The sequence below is a fragment of the Rhinolophus hipposideros genome (assembly GCF_964194185.1).
Source record: "Rhinolophus hipposideros genome assembly, chromosome: X".
NCBI lineage: Eukaryota > Metazoa > Chordata > Mammalia > Chiroptera > Rhinolophidae > Rhinolophus > Rhinolophus hipposideros.
The window spans coordinates 87,443,785-87,459,420 of record NC_138046.1 but is presented as its reverse complement, the minus strand read 5'-3'; the positions used below and the strand labels follow the sequence as shown (position 1 = coordinate 87,459,420).

Genomic DNA, 15,636 nt, shown 5'->3' with positions numbered 1-15,636 from the left:
GACATGTGCCGCCTATATCTTACCACCGCATATTTGTGCAGAAAATGATAGGCCACAGGAATGTTGATATCGTATCTGAGGGTTTGCAGGATGCTCATTTCAACGGCGAGCATCTCTTTTCGCTGATAAATGTCATCACAGATATACAGGAAGTCATCCATACGAGGTGGGTAGGGCTCCTACAGGCGGAGAGGAGAGGCAGTCAGAACCAGGCAAAGACCGTCCACTCCTATCGGCTTGGATATGAAACGCAGAGGAGGAGAGGGGTGAAGGATAGGAGACAATAACATTTCCTGGCATAAACCTTCTGGTCAGCCCTGAGAGCCAGCTTCTGGTTGATTTCAGTGGCCCATCTGCAAAAAAAAATCTGAGAGACAGGAGAGATCTGCTTGAAAACTGCACCACTGGAGAAAGGCTGCAGCCTCTTAGGATGGATTCTTACAGCCATAGAAAAGTAAACTATGGCACCAGGACTGGAGTCAGTGATCACACTTCTAGTAAATGAGAGACAGGAAAAGGAAATTTAAGGCCTGTTCTGGGGGGAAGGGAGGAAGGAGACCAAAAAAGGGGAAGTACAGATGGGAAAGAAGCCCTCACTTGTGTCCTAGTCTAAAGAATAAACAAAGTTTGGGAGGGGGCGCTGCCAGGGGAAACAGGCAGTGAGAGAGAGGCAGCCAGACACAGAGGGAGCCTAAGTGGAGACTGAGGCCTGCAGGGGGTGGGAGGACGGGCATGGGGGCGAGACTGGGAAGACCCTGGCCAGGCCAAGGGTCAGGAGAACCCAGGCAGGACACCTTACTATGCCCCGCCCTCTGGTTCTGGGGAGGGGAGTGGGAAGCAGGCAGAGCCCTGGAGTGTTTCTCTAACTACGTCTGCATGGCCACCCCAGCCTTCTCCACAACTTTCTCTGTTTCTCTGTTTTCAGATCACAAACTGGACCCACCTTCTGGTTTTTCAGACAAGGAACTTGAGGCCCAGAGAGAGGAAGTGACTTGTTCAAGTTCATACAGCAACATAGTGGTTAAGACCAGGACAAGAAAGTCTTTCTGTATTTCTGAATGTTGTGAGGGGAAAACACCCCTTCTCCAAAAAGCTTCGTAGGGGCCCTTTGTCCTGGCAACCAAAAGAGGGGTGTTCCTGGTTTCAAGATTTGCTAAGAAGTGCCCCTCTAAGAAGTGCCCCTCTAAGAAGTGCCCCTTGTACTCTCCTCCTCCCTCCTGCACTGTTGGGACCCCAGCTGCTTTTTTTAACCCCCTTGAGGCTGAGGCATGAAGTATTTGCTCAAACCATCAGAAGGGTCCTAGGTAGGGAAAGGGAGGAGGAAGAAAAGGAGGGAAGAGAAGGAGGGAGGGAGACAGGGAGGGGAAACAAGGGAAAGAACCAGGGAGCGAGTGAGCAGGGGAGGAAGTGAGCCAGAGAGGGAAACAGTAAGGAGGAAGCAAGGGAGGGAATGAGGGAAGACAAGGGGAGAGAGGGAGAACAGGAAGAAGGAGGCTAGGAAGCAAGGGATGAAAGGAGGATAGAAGGGAGTAAAGTAAGCAAGAGTGGCTGGGAGGGAATGAACAAGGAAGTAAGCAAGACAGGGAGCTAGCAGGGAGGAAGCAGAGAGGAAGCAGGGAGGAGGGGTGGAAAGGGAACCAGGGGAGCAAAGAGGGAAGGAAATGAGCCAGAGAGGGAGGCAGGGAGGGAGGGAGGGAAGGAGAGAGAAAAGGGACAGGGAGCAAGCAGAGACTAGGGATCAAGGGTGGGAAGTAGGGAGGGAAGGGGAAAGACAGGAAGGGAGAGAAGGCATTAGCAGAAAAGTGGGGAGGAGGGGCGAAGGGGAGATCAAAGGGGGGAGGGAGCAAGGTATAAGAGAAGCCAGGTGGGGGAGGGAAAGACAAGCAAGGGAGAGAGGCTGGGGTGGAGGGGAGAGAGTTAGCAAGGGCAGGAAAGAGAGTAAGGGAAGGGGAGAGAAAGGGAGGGAGGGAGGGAGGGAGGGATGCAAGAAGGGAAAGTGGGAGGATGGGAAGGAGGGGATGGTGGGGGGATGGAGCAAGGGAGGGAGACACAGGAGTGAGGGATGAACAAAGATGGACGGAACAGAGGGAGGGAGGAAGGGAACCAGTGAGCGAGGGAGGGATGGAGCAGGGGATAGAATGAGGGAGCAAGTGAGGAAGTAAGGCAGTGAGCAAGAGAGGGACCCAGAAAGGGAGGGAGGGAAAGAGCCACAGAGGGAAGGAGCCCAGTATGGAGTGAGCCAGTACACAAAGCAGGAATGGAGGGATCAACAGATGGATTGAAAGAGGGCTGGAGGGAGGAAGTTTGCTAGGGAATGAGGGTGTAAGTGAAGGAAGGGCAGGAGTGAAGTGAGGGTGGAAAGAAAGCAAGGGCAAGGGTGGCAAGAGAAGGAGAGGAGGAGGCAAGTAAGGAGCAAAGGACGGAGGCTTAGAGTTAGGGAGGGAGATACAGAACAAGGTAGGGAGTGAATGAGCAAAGAGGGAGGAAGGCAGGAAGCCAGTTAGGGATACAGCTGGGGAGGGAGGAAGTATGGGAGGGAGCACAAATACAAACCCACAGTTCTAAAGCTCTTTGAACTCAATAAAACTGGCTACCCCTCTGCTCCTAAACCCTAAGACTTCACACAACCAGCCTACCTGATGGTAAAAAATGAGAGTTAAACAAGATCATTTAGCATCTAAAGAAAAGAATCAGAGAAATTAGTTAGATGGATTATGGTTATGAAGGAATGACTAGCTATTTGTTCTTATACTGCCATTTCAAAAAGAACTCTTTCACCCGGACTCATTATCATGTATACCAGGCCATTTCTCTTAAATGTCTCCAGCACCCAAGTTTGGAAATGCTTTCTTATACATGTGGTACAACATTCCACTAGATGGAGAAGAATTGGTGGGAAAAGGAAAGGGTGGAGGACAGAGAATCATGGACCAAAAGGAAGCTTGAAAAAGAATGACCCATTTCATTAGGCACATGCCCACATATACACATCTTAGAGGAAATGGAAAAACCTTTTTGATGCCAAGAAACAAACATACCACCATCGACACCCAACACCGGCTGCCCTGCTGGGGAAGAGAGACAAAAACTTGGTAGAAAAATTATGAGTGTGTGTGTGTGTATAATTGTAAACACAAACAGGTACAAATATATGCAAACGTATATACACACGTGTGTATATATTTATATACATATACATACACACATACATACACGGTACACATGCATGTATCCATATACATGCCTACATAGACATAGACATATATACGTATCTGGGTTGGACAAATCTGATTGATTAGTTCTTTCCAGGTTCTGTGGACTCAGGCTCACCTCAAATTTTGCTGCAATCAGAAAAGCAGTGGAACCAATGAGTTGTAGCTTGTCCCGCTTGCATATTACCTCCATAAGGTAGTGATCCACCAGCTTCACTGCCAAGTAGAGGGTCTCATGACTCACCTCAAAGTTCATCTGGAAGAATACACAAACAGTACAAATCTGCATATTGTCCAGCTCCAAAATCACATCCAGAGAAATGTGACTACCTGATCTGCAGCACTGAGAAAAGCAGAGCTACCAGACCTGGCCAAGTGAGACTCTGCTATAAATGTGGGAACTACTTCAGGTAAGTGCCTGAGGGTATCTCCAGTGCCTCTGAGGACTGGCAGTATCTAGCCCTACACATCTGGGTAGGTGACCAGTCACACAAATCAGAAAGACTCTGCCTTCTCTATGAACGCCTGGAGTGAACACCCTCCCCCGCTTGATCTCCAATACGTACTTAGATTCTTCCTTTCCCCATTTGCTATTACATTATACAGTGAACTCCCAAAAGAGATCATGTCTATCGACCTCTGAAATAGACACTTATTTGTTTATCAGTTTATTCATCCAGTAGTTTATCATCCCAACTAGCTATGCTATTAGAATGTATGGACTGGGAACAAGCACCAATAGTACCATTTGGAAGTGAGCTGAGGGGCTGGAGAAGCCAGAATGAGATGAAGCATTCCTGTGTTTCCCCGAAAATAAGACCTAGCCGGGTCATCAGCTCTAATGTGTCTTTTGGAGCAAAAATTAATATAACATCCGGTCTTATTTTACTCTAACACAAGACTGGGTCTTATATAATATAATATGATATGATATATGATATGATACAATATAACATAATATATAATGTAATATAATATATACAATATAATACTGGGTCTTATATTAATATTTGCTCCAAAAGATCCATCAGAGCTGATGGTCTGGCTAGGTCTTATTTTGAAGAAATACGGTAGTAGTATAACCCTCCTTCCCTTTTATTTATTCTTGTCTTGCCTTCACCAGTTCCAAGAAACATCTCCTATAGCAGTAGCCCCAGAGTTAGTGCTCGCCTATATGGCATCTTTGTGAACATTAGAGAAAAGGTCCCTTCTGTGGGCGAACACCACTCTGTAGTCACACATCTTATCAAGTAGACAGTACCTTTATATGAATCAACAAAAGGTTCCCCTGCCTCAGGGCATGGCAGCCCCAAGGTCAGAATGCACAGCTTGACAAACAGAGTATGAGCTGGATTCCATTGCCCGCTTTGGCTTTGGCTGGAGGCCGTGTGCAGGCACTATGTGTGCTGTACACAGGGCTCCTACGCAATCCTCAGTGATGCTTCTTCCTCACAACCCCTTAGGCTCTTAGGATTTGAGAACAATGAAATCTGTGTTAGTCCAACACCTCAACCAATGCTTGAATCCTCTCTTTAATATCTCCACCAAAAAGGGTGGTCAGTTCCTGCCACAGAACCTGCTAATGCAGCCCAATCTCTCTGTGAATACTTTTAACAGAAAATTCTTCCTTTACAATATTAATTATTCTTAAAAATAGACTGAAAAGTGCCAAATACAGGTCATGAACATGGAGCTATGTGAATTAAGAGGAAGGAGGAATTACTGCTGGTTGTAGACATAGGAAATAGTTTGTAAAGAAAGCACATTGTAGCTGGACCTTCTAGGACAGATACAGTAAAACACTTGTAATTTAGGAGGGAATCAAGTACATTTAAACTTGGAAAGAATCAAGTATAGAAAAATTTATTTGTAGCATTTTCTAAAACACCATGATGTTATAAAGACATTATATTTTCCTGGGAACTATCATTAAGTCCCATTTGATTCACTCTTTAGAGATAAAATAAGTACATGTGAAAACGTTGCAAATGAAATAGATACGGATATTTTCATTCTTCTTAGATAATATCGCCATCATGGAGATGTAAAGTATGGCATAGGGAATTTGGTCAATAATATTGTAATAACTATGTAGGGTGTCAGATGAGTACTAGATTTATCAGGGTGATCACTGTGTCACGTTATACGTGTAATCACTATGTTATACACCTGAAACTAACATAATATTGTATATCAACTGTATTTGTAAAACAGAACCATATGATTTCACTCATAAGTGGGATATGAAACTGAAAGCAACAAGCGAAAATGACAAACAAATGAACAAAAACACATAGACACAGACAACAGGTTAGTGGTTACCAGAGAGTAAGGGGAGCATGGTAGAAGAGGATAAAGGGGGTCAAATAGATTTGATGGAAGGAGAACTGACTCTGGGTGGTGAACACACAATGTAATACATAGATGATGTATTACAAAACTGTACACTTGAAACCTATATAATTTTACTACCCAAAGTCATCTCAATGAATTTAATAAAAAGTATTTAAAAAAAAAAGACAAGAGCAGGGATCTTCAACAGTAAGAATCAGAAAGAAAAGAACCATCTCCTGAGATCATGTCAGCCCTTACCGGGCTTCCTTACTCAACAAAGAATTCTTCTGTGTTAATTAAATTTTTTGGCTGTCCCATGGAAAATGTGCTTATTTTTTCTTTAAATTTTCAGATATTAATATGGTTAAAAAAAGAATTTTGCAAATCAAAAAATTATTAAAACAAAATTTTAGGAAACTTTGTGAGCTGCGGTTAAACATGAAATTATAAACTTACAGTTAAATAAATTATATTTAAAAAAACAACACACAGGGCCGCTCCAGTGGCTCAGGCGGTTGGAGCTCCATGCTCCTAACTCCAAAGGCTGCCGGTTCGATTCCCACATGGGCCCGTGGGCTCTCAGCCACAAGGTTGCCAGTTCAACTCCTCGACTCACACAAGGGACGGTGGGCTGCACCCCCTGCAACTAGCAGTGGCAACTGGATCTGGAGCTGAGCTGCGCCCACCACAACTAATATTTAAAGGACAACAACTTGTCTTGGAAGAGTCCTGGAAGTACACAATGTTCCCCAATAAAGTCCTGTTCCCCTTTCCCCTCCCCCCAAAAAACACAAAAAAAGAATGAGACTTCATACCTAGACAATGTATCTAAAAACTACCTCCTAAAATTTAATCTCATTACCAATTTTACCAAGCTGTCAAGAACAATGCATAGTATTTTCTTAAAAAATCTAAAGGGAACATATACTGAAGCACGTTCGTTGTCTTGAGGAGAAATCTTTTTGCAATTATTTGAATTTCTAGCTGCACTATCCACTTTTTTTTCATGAAACAATTTTTACTTCAGGGAATGACTAACCATGAGGCTATAATTATTCACATGTGGTTATGTGGCAGATATATTCTCATAAATTAACAGTGAACCTTTCATTTCAAAGGGAAACAATTGAGAATATTTTTAGCCATTGATAAAATTTAAGCTTTCAAGAAAAATTATAATTTTGGAAAACTTGTACATGTCACCATAGATGTGATAGCTTCCCCTACATAAAGGCTTTTCTGATGAGATCAGTGGGGATATTAAAATTTTTTTACATTACGTAATGAAATTTATCAAATTTGGGGGTTCTGCCTAATTCTGTGAATATTTTTTTTTCAAATGACCAACGTGTGATGTACAAAATCATGCAGGAGCAAAAGTCCATCCCAAGTGCAAGATAGTAACAAATTACAAAAATTACACTGAGAATTTCAAATTCCAATTTTCCAGTAATCTTTAAGGAAATACTACTGTCCAATTTTGTATTGTATCAGAAAAGAATATTTGGATACCTAAAACACTATTAAATCACTCCTCCATTTTCCAACTACATATCTGCATTAGCCTAGATTTTCTTCCTTCTTCAATCCAATTATGTCAAAATACTGAATGCAGAATTTTATACAAGAATCCAACTGTCTTCTAGTAAGCCATTATTCTCACTATTTTTATTTCAGAAAAGTTATTTTTCATAATATAGTTCTATATATGAGCATGTAACGGGTTTATTGTTCTGATTTTTAAATAAATTCATATATTGTTTAAAATCTTTCAATTTCTAATACAGCAATTATTGATGGGCATAACCCATAGAATCCAAAGTTCTTTGGAGTCCATCTCAGGAAGTGTGTGAACTGATAGTTTACATTATTTTAATTATATTTGGGAATGCATAGATTGCCACTTCAAATTTTTCTTCACCGTGGTATGCATTTTCTTAACTTCTAATTAATAATGATTAATTCAGGTATCTCTTGATTTCTACTAAATTAAACCAAGATACTACAGATTATGATCTAAGGTGTTATAACCAAACTATTCTAATTTGCAGATTGGAACATTGTGAAAGACTTTGGTAGAAGTCATTTTATTTGTCTATTTTACTAGAGCAAGTGCTAAATAGCAAAAATTAGAAACAAGGGCAATAAAGCATGAACATAGAGAGTTTTGAATATATTATGCTGTGCATTTTCCTGCTGAAATTTAGGCAAATATTATTTACTATTAATTATTTAACACAGACAAAAATCAATGGTATAAAAAGCAATGAAACTGGTAATACATTTTAAACATTTTGCTAAAATATTGAAAAGAATCAGTCTTTGTGATTTTAGTTGCATTTACTACAGCATATTCAAAGGAAAAGGCTATGTACCAGAAATGTTTGTCATAAAAGAGAAGAATAAAAACAAGTGTTTTGTAATGCAGACTGGTGCAGCCGTTATGGAAGGTAGTGTGGAGGTTCCTCAAAACATTACGAATAGAATTACCATATGACCCAGCAATCCCTCTCCTGGGTGTCTACCCAAAAAATCTGAAAACATTTATGCATAAAGACAAGTGTGCTCCATTGTTCATTGCAGCTTTGTTTACGGTGGCCAAGACATGGAAACAACCAAAATGTCCTTCGATAGATGAATGGATAAAGAAGTTGTGGTATATATATACACAATGGAATACTATTCGGCGATAAGAAAAGATGATATAGGACATTTGTGACAACATGGATGGATCTTGAGAGTATGATGCTAAGCGAAATAAGTCAGACAGAAAAAGCAGAGAACCACATGATTTCACCGATATGTGGTATATAAACCAAAAACAACAAAAGAACAAGACAAACAAATGAGAAACAAAAACTCATAGACACAGACAACCAGGTTAGTGGTTTACCAGTGGTTTACAAGTGGTTTACCAGGTTAGTGGTTTACCAGTGGTTTACCACTAAACCATAGTTTAGTGGTTACCAGAGGGTAAGGGGGTGGGGGATGAAAGATGAGGGTAAAGGGGAATCAAATATATGGTGATGGAAGGAGAAGTGACTCTGGGTGGTGAACACACAATGGGATTTATAGATGATGTAATAGAGAATTGTACACCTGAAATCTATGTAATTTTACTAACAATTGTCACCCCAATAAATTAGAAAAAAACAAAACAAAACAAAAAACCCCAAACAAAAAAAACACACAAGAGGGTTGCAAGGTCATGAAATGGATGATAATTTTTAATATGAAAAGTTAACGTAACTCTTCCCCTAGCACTAAAAGGCAACAACAATACAATGTAAAATTCCAATGTGAGTAAATATCATGTCCAAACTCAGATTAATAAGCACTTGGGTCTTTGATACAGGATACCATGCATAAGCTCGTCAGATACAGTTTCTGCCTTTGGTACCTGCCAACTCACTACTCTCTAAGGTGACAGAAAAATAGAAGTGCTGGAAGAAATAAAACTGTCTCCATTTACAAATGACATAATTGTTTATACAGATAACTTCAATAAACCTACAAAAAAACCCCTAAAAATTAATAAGTGAGTTTTTAGCAAGGTTATAGAATAAAAGGACAAAACATGAATACAAATATTTCATACTGGCACTAAAAATGGAAACCTAAATTGTAAAAAAATACCATTAAAAGAGCTCCAAGAAAATCAAATATATTGCTACAAATCTAACAAAATATGTACAGAACCTGTATGGAAACAAAAAGAAACCCTAAAGAAATGAGAAACATGCCACGTTCATGGGTTGGAAGATTCAACATAGAAAAGATGTCAATTCTATTGAACTCTACCTATTGATGTGTTGGGGGTCCCAAGACCACATTCCTAGGAGGACTCACAGGACTCGGCAGACAGTCATGTTCATGGCTATGATTTATTATAGCAAAAGATACAAAGCAAAATCAGCACACAGAAAAGCACTGGCAAAGTTTGGTGAAAAGCAGAAGTGAGCTTCCAAGGCTCCAGTCCCGGTAGAGTCGCTCCGACTGCTCTTAATTCCTCCAGGGATGAGATGTGACCATGTGCGTAAAGTGTTGTCTACCAGGGAAGCTCTTAATGACTCGGTGCCTAAGATTTTATTGAGAGCTGGTCACGTAAACACTCTCTGCTTAGCATGTACCTAAATTCCAGACTCCCAGAAGGGAAGCAGATGTTCAGAATAAACCATTAAGGGAGGGTTTTATAGCAGTGTAGGGAACTGTTTACCAGTCAAGTTCCCAGATGCCAGCCAAGGGCCACTTTGCAAACACACCTTCTAAGGATACGAGTATTAGGCCCATTATGGTAACTCTTTGCTGCACAAAATATAACTCAACTCAAATCAAACTCTCAGCAGGATATTTTGTACATATAGACAAACTGATTCTAAACTTTATGTAGAAAGGCAAAGGAATTATAATAGCTAAAACAATTTTGAAAAAAAAAACCAGAATAGAGTTGAAAGAATAATGTCACCTATCTTTAAGACTTACTATAAAGCTACAGAAATAAAGGCAGTTTGGTATTGACAAAGGGATAGACACAGAGCTCAGTGAAATAGAATATAGAAATAAGTATAGAAATAGACCCACACAAATAAGGCCAGTTGATTTTTGGCAAAGGTGCAAAATCAATTTAGTGGAGAAAGTATATTTTTCCACAAATGGTTTTAGAACAATTGGACATCCATACACACACACAAAAAAATGAACCTCAAAAACTTCACACCTTCTACAAAAACAAACTCAAAATGTGTTACAGATTTAATGTTAAAAGCATAAAACTTTTAGATAAAATATAGGAGAAAATATTTATGACCTAAGTTTAGGCAAAGTGTTCTTAGACATGACAGAAATGGCACAATCCACAAAGAAAACATTGAAAAACTGGACTTTATCAAAAGTAAAACTTTTTTAAAAAAATTTTATTGTGGAGAGGGAACAGGACTTTATTGGGGAACAGTGTGTACTTCCAGGACTTTTTTCCAAGTCAAGTTGTTGTCCTTTCAATCTTAGTTGTGGAGGGTGCCATTCAGCTTCACGTTGTTGTCCTTTCAGTCTTAATTGCAGAGGGCGCAGCTCAGCTCCAGGTCCCGTTGCCATTGCTAGGTGCAGGGGGCGCAGCCCACCATCCCTGTGGGAGTCAAACTGGCAACCTTGTGGTTGAGAGGACATACTCCAAACAATTGAGCCATCTAGGAGCTCAGCGCTCAGCTCAAGGTGCCATGTTCAATTTTAGTTGCAGGGAGTGGACCCCACCATCCCTTGCGGAACTCGAGGAGTTGAACCGGCAACCTTGTGGTTGAGCCCACTGGCCCATGTGGGAATAGAACCGGCAGCCTTCGGAGTTAGGAGCACGGAGCTCCAACAGCCTGAGCTACCGGGCCAGCCCCAAAAGTAAAAACTTTTTCTCTGTGAAAGACATAGGTAAGAGAATAAAAAGGCTACAGAATGGTAGGATATATTTGTAAATCACATATCCAACAAAGAATCTGTATCCAGAATATGTAAAGAACTCTCATAACTTGACACCAAGGAAATAAACTACCCAGTTTAAAACTGGGCAAAAGACTTAGACACTTCACCAGAGAGAATATATGGATGACAAATAAGGATGACGTTCATTATTAGACCTTGAGCAAACGCGAATTAAAAATATGGTGACATTCCTTTACACACCGATTAGATGGCTAAAATTAAAAACAAAAAATACTAATACCATGTGCCAGCAAGGATGCAAAGCACCTAGAAGTCTCTCATATATTGCAGGTGAGAACGTAAGATGGTACAATCATTCTGTGATAGTTTCTCATTAAGTTAAACGTACATTTATCGTATGACCCAGCAACCCCACTCCTGAGTATTGATGTTAAAAATGAAAACTTATATTCACATAAAAACCTGTACATGAATGTTGAAAGCAATTTTTTTCAGGGTCTCAAAAACTAGAAACAACCCAAATGTCCTCCAATGAGTGAATGGTTAAACAAACCATGGTATTCCTACAATGGAATATTACTTAGCAACCAAAAGGAATGAACTATTAATACAAACAACGTGGACAGATCTTAAGAGAATTGCGGTGAATAATAAAAGTCAATCTCAAAAGGTTACATACATACTGTATGACATTATATGACATTCATGAAATTCCATAATTAAAGAGGTGAGAACAAATTAGCGGTTTCCAGAGACAGGAAGGTAAGGGGAGGGAGATACGGTGGTTATAAAAGGGTAACATGAGAGATACTTGCCGTGATGGCACAGTACTGTATCTTAACTGTGGTGCTGCTGCTGCTGCTGCTTAGAAAATTTACATGTGTGATAAAATTATACAGATTAAACACAAACACACACACACAAAGAAGTACATGTAAAACTGATGAAATTTAAATAAAGCCTGCGGACTTTGATTGTGACACTATATTACATTTATACAAAATGCTATCATTGGGAGAAGCTAGGTAAAAAACATGACCTCTATACTGTTTTTGCAACTTCTTATAAATCCATTATTTCAAAACAAATGTCAAAATTTCACAGAACTGTATACCAAAATAGTCAACTGTGCTCTACCAAAAGTTATACTCGTACATTAGTATACCTTCTATAAAGCTCACTTGCAGAGCTTTATAAAAATATGTGTGTCTGGGACACCCCCCCTTAATTCTGATTTGGTAAGTCTGGGTTGGGACCTGGGCACCTGTGATTCTGTCATTTGTCAACTATAGGTGCAACTCTAGTAGGTAACTACCACTTTAAATGTGGGGGTAATATACACACCTATTAACAGTGGTTGTGGGATCATAGGTAATTATAAATTCTTACTTTGCTGTAACAAATGTGAATTTTTGTGCAGTAAAAATAACAGAAGCTTAAGAAAGATTCAGTTTATCATTCCAGCTGGTAGAGATATTTTATCTCTATTATCCATTTATTCCCTGTCTCTACACCCAATTTCAACTGAATGTGATGAGTACATCTTCTCTGTTCTCATCTACATCACTAATAAAACTGCTCATCAGAACAAAATCTGCTGACAGTCCACTAGAAATCTCTTTCTGGCTTGGTAATGATCAACAATCTTTGGGATCAGTTTTATTTATTTAAGATCGCCCCAGATTTTACTCTTATCTAATTTACTATTCTTTTAATCATTTCCGTAAGACGAGAGATATTTTCATGCTTTGCTGATGTTCAAATCTACATTTCCCTGGCCTGTCACTACAAAGTGAGCCTGAACCACTTCGCTGGTACTTAAAGCATATTAAACTACATTACTTTTTCTCCCCAATTACATAGTAACACTCTGCTGGGCATAGACTATGCCTTAAATTTCCATGCAAACTCCGTAACAATCCATTCAATTCCATTCATTCAACAAGTATGTACTGACACCCTACCATGTGCCAGCTACTATTCTGGGCTATCTTCCCTTAGCGTAAAGTGCTAATTAAGTATCCATGGCAGTATTCCCTCAACATCCAACCCTGGACAAACAGCTGCCATGTCTGGTGCTACAATGACCTTTCTGTTACCCATCCCACCCAAGCTTGAAAGGTTTGGTCGCTGACTTCTATCCAAATCACTATACTTTTACCAGATTTTAAGAATGATTAAACTAGCATACCATCATTACCTTTTCTAGAAATAATCTCCCCTTCCACTGGGTTCTCACAGTGTCTCACTTATAACATCCTTATAGTACTTAGTGTATTCGGCTTTGTGTTGTACTTACTTGTCCGCATGTCTTATCTTGCCCCCTAGATCATAAGCTCCCTGAGGGCAGGAACCACGGCTTATTCAGCTCTGGAGACCCAGTAAATGGTTACCATGCTTGGCTCCTGGTGATGCTTAACGAATAATTGATAAAGAGAACAGCAGTAGTTGTCAGGTTTACCTGCACCTCCACCAACCAGTCCACAAGAATGGCCCTCATGTCACTGTTGATGTCAGTCTGCCTGTTCATGTATTTTTTAAGTATGAACTTTTCCTGGTGACAATAAAAACGAAATGTTAATAAACAAACTATTCTTACAGTTCCAAAATTGTAACTTAGGAAAACATATTTGCAGCCAATAGCTCAGAAAAACAATTGTAACAACCTAATTAACTTCTTCATGGTTCTAATTCATTACTCTCAGCTGGTATCTATCTGATAGGGGTACATCAAAGTATCCTTTTCCAGACAAGTTCCAGTGATCCTTGGGAAATGGACACACATTCTATTCAAGCAGGAACACACCTGTAACTATAGATGGATACCAAAGAAATTCTGCCCCCTTTTTGCAATTCAACCTAAAGCACAATACCATGCTATACAGAGCAGTGCTTCTCAAATTTAGCATGCATACGTACCACTTGGGGATCTTTAAAATTCAAGGTTTGATGGAGAAGGTTTGGGGTAGGGCTTGGTTTCTACTTTTCTAACAAAATCACAAGAGAAACCTTTACTGCTGAGCTAAGGCCCACACTTCTGGTATAGCAAAGTTTTCTCTTACTATGTTTCCCCAAAAATAAGACTTAACCGAAAAATAAGCCCTAGCATGATTTTTTAGGATGACGTCTCCTGTACATAAGCCTTAATGCGCCTTTTGGAGCAAAAATTAATATAAAAAAGGACTTATTTTCGGGGAAATACAGTACTTTCTCTAAGGTATACTAGAAAAAAAATGTGGGCTCTGGAGTCAGTTAATCAAACACTATGTCTCTAGCGAGAATACAAGATATTCATCCTCCCTCTTCTACACGGCCTACTGAAATTCTAGTTGGCAGATAATCTTGGTCCCATCTACACTGTTGAAAAAGACAGAAAAAAACGTGGAATCAATGAATATTCATTGTAAAAGATTGGCAGATTTCAAAGGAGGAAGAAAATTTCACCAGGGTGGAGAGCTGAAACAAAGGGTGTGATTTTACATATCATGCCAGAAACTTGCATAGAGAAAAGATTTGTAAGAGCGACCACTCAGAAAAAGACTACTTGACCATTTTTGAGCGTGAGCCTGTCTCCTCAGCAATTAGAGGAACAGGCTTAGGTCTTTGATGTAATCAAACTTTAGTCCATATCCCAGCTCTACTACATACTAGTTATGTGACTGAGCAGTTTCCCCATCTACTAAAAGGAGATAATACCTATCGTCATGAAATTATTAGGAGAATTAAATAACATAATTTAGTCTATAAATCCCTTAGCACAATCTCTAACTAATGGAGAGCTACTGGGAGATGTCAGTTGTTGCTCCCCTTTCAACTTGCGTTTGAAGGGTGAAGTGATAAGGAAATGAGAACTAGAAACCATTGGCCCGCCCAGCCACCTACATACCTCTCTCTGCTTCATGTTAGTGAAGAATTCCTTGGCATATACTGAGCTGAAAAACTGATAATTGTCCTTCTCAATATCCTCCAGTGGGATTATCTGCTTGGAAATCACCAAAAAGACATATTACGAGGAACAACATGCCAAAGAAGGCTTAGCACATACACATAAAAGATGACACTTTTCTTCCCCCTCTCATCTTCTACTAAGGTTCCTCAAGGCTCATTCACATATCCTGGGCCATAACACAGCACCCACGGGCCCTGCAATCCTCATCCTGCTGACTGATCAAGAAATGCTTAGTCCTTCTTGTACATGCCTGTTCTGCCATAGGAACCACTTACGATACTTACAGGTAAGCTCAAGACTCTCCAACAAAGACACTGTTATTTTACTATTTCAGCTTATGTCATCTGTCTTTTTAAGTTCCTTGTTATGCCCAATGCTTTGATCTGGCCTAATTCATCTTCTTAGTAGCCTTTTCCTCCCTTCTACCCCCTTTACCCAGGGCGTTTTGCCTACAAGAGGGGTATTTCTCCTCCTGCTTGCCAAATGTCATCCCTTCATCCCTTCAATTTACAACTTAAAGACCATCTTTCTTAAGATCTGCCTTTGAACTTTATCCACCTTTGACTAGAGCCAACTGTAATGAAGACTGAAATTACCAAGAGAGGCAATCTCCTGAAAGAAGTAAATACTACTGCAAGGACACACACACACACACACAGTGCCAAAAAATTTATACACATTTTAAGAAAGGAAAACTGTATTAAAATTATAATG

At 40.0% G+C, this 15,636-nt stretch overlaps 1 protein-coding gene across 4 annotated transcripts in view; it reads right to left on the bottom strand.

The window, feature by feature from the left end:
* LOC308495490 (G2/mitotic-specific cyclin-B3-like) overlaps window positions 1-15,636 on the bottom strand; it is a 55,228-nt gene that overhangs the window by 4,640 nt on the left and 34,952 nt on the right. For 2 of the 4 annotated variants that reach the window (XM_081043833.1, XM_081043832.1), the window contains exons 6-9: window positions 14,860-14,955; window positions 13,435-13,527; window positions 3,331-3,468; window positions 24-179 (exon numbers count right to left, since the gene is read on the bottom strand). In XM_081043833.1, the coding sequence (XP_080899959.1) occupies window positions 24-179; window positions 3,331-3,468; window positions 13,435-13,527; window positions 14,860-14,955 (483 nt within the window). The remainder of the gene's footprint in view (window positions 1-23; window positions 180-3,330; window positions 3,469-13,434; window positions 13,528-14,859; window positions 14,956-15,636) is intronic. The other 2 variants (XM_081043834.1, XM_081043835.1) reach the window with 2 other exon arrangements.